General features: G+C 51.0%; 1 protein-coding gene across 6 annotated transcripts in view; it reads right to left on the reverse strand.

Moving 5' to 3' along the window:
- Window positions 1-5,814, reverse strand: part of SHMT1 (serine hydroxymethyltransferase 1) — a 35,586-nt gene extending 29,772 nt beyond the window's left edge. The window contains exons 1-2 of one of the 6 annotated variants that reach the window (XM_063617834.1): window positions 5,397-5,607; window positions 2,150-2,268 (exon numbers count right to left, since the gene is read on the reverse strand). Coding sequence is in view for 1 of the 6 variants with exons in the window: in XM_055242036.2 (XP_055098011.1) it covers window positions 5,152-5,153 (2 nt within the window). In the remaining 5 variants the exon portion in view is untranslated. The other 5 variants (XM_063617835.1, XM_055242036.2, XM_055242037.2 and 2 more) reach the window with 5 other exon arrangements.
- Window positions 5,815-7,819: the final 2,005 nt, after the last annotated feature.

The raw sequence follows: 7,819 nt of genomic DNA on the forward strand, positions 1-7,819 counted from the left end.
ACTGGGTTAAGACTGCTTTTTTTTTTTTTTTTTTCCGAGATGGAGTCTCACTTTGTCACCCAGGCTGGAGTACAGTGGCACGATCTCGGCTCACTGCAAGCTCCGCCTCCCGGGTTCACACCATTCTCCTGCCTCAGCCTCCCGAGTAGCCAGCACTACAGGTGCCCACCACCACGCCCGGCTAATTTTTTTTGTATTTTTTCAGTAGAGACGGGGTTTCACCGGTTAGCCAGGATGGTCTCGATCTCCTGACCTCGTGATCCGCCCGTCTCAGCCTCCCAAAGTGCTGGGATTACAGGTGTGAGCCACCACGCCCGACCTGGGCTAGGACTCTTAAAAAAAAAAAAAAAGAACTAAAGAAAGAAAAATAAACAACATTAGAAAAGTGAAATATCGTGGCTGGGCGTGGTGGCTCATTGCACTCCAGCCTGGCGACAGAGCGAGACTCTGTCTCAAAGAAAAGTAAAATATCTTAGCCTAGGGCTGCACAGAAAGTTAGCCACAGAGGTAGGACTCGAAACCCCAAAGCACATGCTCTAAGTAATCCACAGAGTTCCTGTGAAGCTGTTAGTTAAAAATATGTACTTGGGCTGGGTGTGGTGGCTCACGCCTGTAATTCCAGCACTTTGGGAGGCTGAGGCAGGAGGATCACTTGAGCCCAGGAGTTCAAGACTGGCCTGGGCAACATGGCGAAGCCCCATCTCTACAAAAAATATAAATTATTAGCTGGTCGTGGTGGCATGCATCTGTAATCCCAGCTATTCAGGATGCTGAGGTGGGAGGATCACCTGAGCCTGGAAGCTAGAGGTTGCAATGAGCCATGATTGTGGCAGTGCACTCCAGCCCGGGCGACAGAGTAAGACCCTGTGTGTGAGTTTTTTTTTTTTTTTTAATAAAAAAAGGACTTGTTTGAATATAAATCTTCCTAAAGAATTACAGGTTGCGGCCGGGCGCGGTGGCTCACGCTTGTAATCCCAGCACTTTGGGAGGCCGAGGCGGGCGGATGACGAGGTCAGGAGATCGAGACCACGGTGAAACCCCGTCTCTACTAAAAATACAAAAAAATTAGCCGGGCGTGGTGGCGGGCGCCTGTAGTCCCAGCTACTCGGAGAGGCTGAGGCAGGAGAATGGCATGAACCCGGGAGGCGGAGCTTGCAGTGAGCCGAGACTGCACCACTGCACTCCAGCCTGGGTGACAGAGCGAGACTCCGTCTCAAAAAAAAAAAAAAAAAAAAAAAAGAATTACAGGTTGGGCTGGGCCCAGTGGCTCATGCCTGTAATCCCAGCAGTTTGGGAGGCCAAGGTGGGCGGATCATGAGGTCATAAGTTTGAGACCAGCCTGGCCAACATGATGAAAGCCCGTCTCTACTAAAAATACAAAAATTAGCCAGGTGTGGTGGTGGGCACCTGTAATCCCAGCTACTCGGGAGGCTGAGGCAGGAGAATTGCTTGAACCCGGGAGGCAGAGATTGTAGTGAGCTGAGATCACACCACTGCACTCTGGGTGACAAAGCAAGACTCCGTCTCAGGGAAAAAAAAAAAAAATGCCTGGCGTGGTGGCTCATGCCTGTAATCCCAGCACTTAGTGGGGTCAAGGTGGGAGGATCCTTTGAGCCTCGGAGTTCAACCACAGCCTAGGCAACACAGTGAAACCACGTCTCTACAAAAATTTAGAAATTAAGCTGGGCAAGGTGGCTCACATCTGTAATCCCAGCACTTTGGAAGGCTGAGGTGGGCAGATCAACTTGAGGCCAGGAGTTTGAGACCAGCCTGGCCAACACGGCAAAACCCCATCTCTACTAAAAATACTAAAATTAGATGGGCATAGTGGTGGGCCCCTGTAATCCCAGCTACGTGGGAGGCTGAGGTAGGAAAATCGCTTGAACCCAGGAGGTGGAGGTTGCAGTGAGCCGAGATCATCCCATTGCACTTCAGCCTGGGTGACAGAGCAAGACTCCATCACAAAAAAAAAAAAAAAGAAATACACAAGGCCAGGCATGGTCGCTCACACTTGTAATCCCAGAACTCTGAGAGGCTGAGGCGAGAATATCACTTGAGCCCAGGAGTTCAAGACCAGCCTAGGCAACATGGCAAAACCCTGTCTATAAAAAAAAAATACAAAAAATTACCCGAGCCTTGTGGCGCACACCTGTATTCTCAGCTACTCTGGGTGGCTGAGGCAGGAGGATCGCTTGAGTCCCGGAGGTTGAGGCTGCAGTGAGCCGAGATTTTCCCACAGCACTCCAGCCTGGCCAAGAGAGCAAGACCCTGTCTCAAAAAAAAGAAAAAGAAAAGAAAAGAAGGAAAGATGCAATAAATGGGTGCAGGGCTACTTCAGACTGGGCCAGGGAATGTCCCTGAGCTGAAATCTGAGCTGTGGAAAGGAGCCAACCATGAGATCTGGGATGAGAGCAATCTACGCAAAGTAAACAAGTGCAGAGCACCCCAAGTTCAAAGGCCAAAGGAGAAAGTGTGACTGGCCAAGGGTCAGAAATCAGGCTTGCACACCTGAAGTCTGGGGAGTCACAGGACCACAAGAGTCAAGACCACCCTGGGCAACATAGTGAGACCCCTATCTCTCTAAAAAGAAAAAAAAGCAGTCGGGCGCAGTGGCTGACGCCTGTAATCCCAGCACTTTGGGAGGCCGAGGTGGGTGGATCACTTGAGGTCAGGAGTTTGATACCAGCCTGGCCAATACAGTGAAACCCCATCTCTACTAAAAATACAAAAATTAGCCAGGCGCAGTGGCTCATGCCTGTAATCCCAGCACTTTGGGAGGCCAAGGCGGGTGGATCACCTGAGGTCAGGAGTTCGAGACCAGCCTGACCAACACAGTAAAACTCCGTCTCTACTAAAAATACAAAAATTAGCTGGGTATGTGGCACACACCTGTAACCCCAGCTACTCAGGAGGCTGAGGCAAGATAATTGCTCAAACCCAGGAGGTTGCAGTGAGCTGAGATCGTGCCACTGCACTCCAGCCTGGACAACAGAGCAAGACTCTGTCTCAAAAAAAATCAAAACAAAACAAAACAAAAACAAAAATTAGCCAGGCATGGTGGCATATGCCTGTAATCCCAGCTACTCGGGGGGCTGAGACAGGAGAATAGCTTGAACCAGTGAGGTAGAGATTGCAGTAAGCCGAGATCATGCCACTGCACTCCAGCCTGGGTGACAGAGCTAGACTCTGTTTCAAAAAAAAAAAAGAAAAAAGAAAAAAGGGAGGCCAGGCGCGGTGGCTCACGCCTGCAATCCCAGCACTTTGGGAGGCCGAGGCAGGCGGATCACGAGGTCAGGAGATCGAGACCATCCTGGCTAACATGGTGAAACCCCGACTCTACTAAAAATACAAAAAATTAGCTGGGCGCAGTGGCGGGCGCCTGTAGTCCCAGCTACTCGGGAGGCTGAGGCAGGAGAATGGCGTGAACCCACGAGGCAGAGCTTGCAGTGAGCCGAGATAGTGCCACTGCAGTCTGGCCTGGGCGAAAGAGCAAGACTCCGTCTCAAAAAAAAAGAAAAAAGAAAAAAGGAGGCCAGGCGCGGTGGCTCACACCTGTAATCCCAGCACTTTGGGAGGCCGAGGCGGGTGGATCACGAGGTCAGGAGATCGAGACCATCCTGGCTAACATGCTGAAACCCCGTCTCTACAAAAATACAAAAAAATTAGCTGGGCGTGGTGGCGGGCGCCTGTAGTCTCAGCTACTCGGGAGGCTGAGGCAGGAGAATGGCGTGAACCTGGGAGGCGGAGCTTGCAGTGAGCCGAGATCACGCCACTGCTCTCCGGACTGGGCAACAGAGTGAGACTCCGTCTCCAAAAAAAAAAAAAAAAAAAAAAAGAAACTTGGGAATCTTGGGGACATCTTCATTGACATTCAGTAATACCTGGTAAGCCCCCCAGCCAACACAGCTCACTGCAACATCAGTCACTACAGCACTGGATATTTCTGTAGAGGCACTGTTGCTCATGTGTGGCATGATCCTCAACACCAGGGAAAAAGACCTAGTAAGTGAAGTCACCTGCAAGGTCACCAACCTCCCCATGCCTCCAAATCTTACCTGGGCCTCTGTCACACAAGTGGATCCAGCCAAGGATCTGCTCAGGGAACTACCTTGTTGCACATCTTCTATCTCACACACAGATTTTGTGTTCTCTTCTTCACAGAGGAGGAAATTGAGGCCCAGGGAGCTAACTTGTCTAAAGCCATATAAGAGCCAGAATCTGAACTCTGGTTTCTCTTCAGTTCCAAAGCTTTGTCCCAGGACATTGCACTAAATAAAAACACAATTACCCACTTCCGTTCCAAGCTCCCCCAAGGAATAAATTTTCTTCTTTCTTTTCTCTTTCTTCTTTCTTTCTGTCTCTCTCTTTCTTTTTTTTTGAGATGGAGTCTCACTCTGTCACTCAGGCTAGAGTGCAGTGGCGTGATCTCCGCTCACTGCAACCTCCATCTCCCGGGTTAAAGCGATTCTCCTGCCTCAGCTTTCCGTGTAGCTGGGATTACAGGTGTGTGCCACTATGGACAGCTAGTTTTTTTGCATTTTTAGTAGAGACGGGGTTTCACCATGTTGGCCAGGCTGGTCTCAAACTACTGACCCTCAAGTGATCCGCCCACCTCGGCCTCCCAAAATGCTGGGATTACACTCATAAGCCACCGCGCCCGGCCTACAATGTTATTTCTGTAAGAACCTAAACTGGTGTTTCCAGTCTATTCTCTGGGTTACTGCCCGATTGAAGGCCCGCATCTGTGCTGACCTCAGCTGGACCAAGGGTCACTTAACTCCCGAAATCTCGAAGCAGAGGCACCGGGCCAAGAACTTCACAGTGCAACATTTGTCTCCTAGAACAGGGGGTGGCAGATTGCGGGCAACAGGAAGTGCTCATTCCCCACAGGGATCTGGTGGCACGGACCAAAAGTGGAGCGACCCTGCGCGTAGCCTTTAGGGGCGCAGGCTTTGAGAACCCGGGTTCTATTCCGGGCTCTGCCATCCAAGTTGCCTCCTTTCTCCGGGCCCCACCACCTTCCTCACCTGTAAAATGGGGGAAACAGTACCACTTGACTTGCAGCTTTGCTGTGAAGGAGCGAGGCTAGGGATTGTGTTTAAATCGAAAATGCTCAACGAGAAAAGTGCTCAGTAGAGAGCTACTACTCACATCCGCAATAAGCCTTCACATTCTTGCCAAAGGCCACGGGCCGCCACCCCATTATACCGAATGTGCCTGGAACTGGGGCGCTGCGGCTGGCCGCCGCCCGATCCCCAGCCCAGGCGCGACCCAAGCGCTCCCCTCCCGTCGTTCCGGCTGCAGAGGGTGGGGTACGGCGGGGGACAGCGAGGACGCCGAAGCACCCCCCGGGCTCTGGGACGCCGCGGCCCTCGGAACCGAAGCCGCCCACCTACCGGAACACGGCCCGCGCACGTGCCTAGCGACGCCTTGGTCCTACGCCGCCGCCGGTGCCACTAGAGTCCCAGACCCGCTAACCCAACGCCCCGCGCACCGCCGCGAGCCAGCCACGTGACCGGCCGCTGCAACCCCAAACCCCGAACTTGGCGCGGGACGGCTCGCACTCCGCTAGGTGCACCCCGCGCGCCAGGCTTAGGCTCGCCCCCGGAGGCGCCCAATCAGAGAGCGCAGCCAAGCAGGGGCCGCCACCAAACGCACCCGCGCTATTGGCTGCGGCGCAGCAGCGGGCAGGGCCTGCTTCTCCTGGGCCGGCCGGAGGCCGCGTGGTGCAGCTGCGCACCTGGGGCAGGGACCTGTAGAACTGACCCGCTTTGGCTGCAGTCCTGGTGTGTGGACCGAGATTTCCGGGAAGACTACACAGGGCCTTCCTCACTTAAGCCTGTCGCTTGGGCTGTGGGATTATGAGTGAATTTTGTTCATGGTACTACGTTTAGTTTGCAAGGTGGTCATTTAAATTAGGACAAATGTGAGTCCAAACTGCAACATTATTACTCTGTAGGTGTATGATCCACGAGCAGGCACTTTATTATTATTATTGTTATTTTTTATTTTTATTTTTTTGAGACAGGGTCTCACTGTCGCCCAGGTTGGAGTAGAGATGGAGGTCTAACTATGTTGCCTCCCGGGAGGCGGAGGTTGCAGTGAGTTGAGATCGCGCCACTGCACTCCAGTCTGGGGGACGGAGCGAGACAATGTCTCAGAATAAAATAAGATAAATACAACACTGAGTGCCACACAATAAGGACTCAGTGAACATTACCTATTGTTAAGAATGATAAAAACCGGGGCCGCATGTCAGGACCACCTGAGGCTGCGTCATAAATTTTTTTATTTGTCAAATAATAATAATGATTATAAGAATGATAAAAACCGGGCGCAGTGGTTCACCCCTGTAATTCCAGCACTTTGGGAGGCCGAGGCAGACGGCTTGAGCCTAGGAGTTCGAGACCAGCCTGGGCAACATGGCGAAACCTTGTCTCTACAAATAATTTTAAAATTAGCTGGGTGTGGTGGCAGTCGCCTGTAGTCCCAGCTACTTGGGAGGCTGAAGTGGGAGGATCACTTGAGCCTGGGAGGCAGAGGTTGCAGTAAGCAATGATCTTGCCTCTGTACTCCAGCCTGGGCAACAGAGTGAGACCCTCATCATCTCAAAAAACAAACAAACAAAATACAAAAAAAACTTTTTTTTTTTCTTTTTGAGACGGAGTCTTGCTCTGTCGCCCAGGCTGGAGTGCAGTGGTGCGACCTCGGCTCACTGCAAGCTCCATCTTCCGGGTTCACGCCATTCTCCTGCTTCAGCCCTCTGAGTAGCTGGAACTACAGGCCTCCGCCACCACGCCCGGCTAATTTTTTTGTATTTTTGTAGAGACAGGGTTTCACCATGTTAGCCAGGATGGTCTCGATCTCCTGACCTCGTGATCCGCCCGCCTCGGCCTCCCAAAGTGCTGGGATTACAGGCGTGAGCCACCGCACCTGGCCACAATATTTTTTTAAAGTGATAAAAACCAAGGGGCTGCAACTGGGGAAAGAGTCCAGGTGTGTGATCTTTGGTAAATTGCCTTCTCTGAGTCATTTAGAGGATAGACTCATTTTTCAGTCCTCAGAACTTTGTTCCCCTCTCATCGATTTTCAAAATGTTGTAAGAAATGTGGCTAGTGTGACAGTTAATGCATGGATTCAAAACAGGTTCAGAAAAGTCCAGGGAGAGATAGTAAGAGTGTAGGGATCTATTAGAAGTTGGAGAGGAAGCAGTTCTTTCTACAAGAGTCATATACACTACAGTACATATACTCCGAATGATTTTGTCAAACAGCTTCTTTGCCAAGTGACATGCCACACACACCCCCCCATGGATTTTTGGAATTTAGAACATCAAGCAGGAAGTAGATTCTAAGGACAAATACAAATTAAAGATACTAGGTTTTAGTCTCCCAGTTGAAAATAAGAGATTTTCCTCCCCTCCTTTTTCTTTGAGCATTTACTTTTGAAAACTTGTCATTGTAACTGTTTTCTTCTCTATTTGAAATCTGCCTAAATCTTTTCGACACTAGATAGGCCTTTTGTCAGCTTTATGGCCTAGGAATATCTTCCTCAAGGAACTGAAATGTAAACAGCAAGGTAGATAGCACCCATATCTCCCAGTTTCTGTGGGAGGGTAGAAGCCTAATTTTGGGGCTGGGCGCGGTGGCTCATGCCTGTAATCCCAGCACTTTGGGAGGCCAAGGCAGGCAGATCACCTGAGGTCAGGAGTTCGAGACCAGCCTCAACATGGAGAAACCCTGTCTCTACTAAAAATACAAAATTAGCCAGGCGTGGTGGTGCATGCCTGTAATCCCAGCTACTTGGGAGGCTGAGGCAG

This window comes from Symphalangus syndactylus, chromosome 14 (genome assembly GCF_028878055.3).
Source record: "Symphalangus syndactylus isolate Jambi chromosome 14, NHGRI_mSymSyn1-v2.1_pri, whole genome shotgun sequence".
NCBI classification, from domain to species: Eukaryota; Metazoa; Chordata; class Mammalia; order Primates; family Hylobatidae; genus Symphalangus; species Symphalangus syndactylus.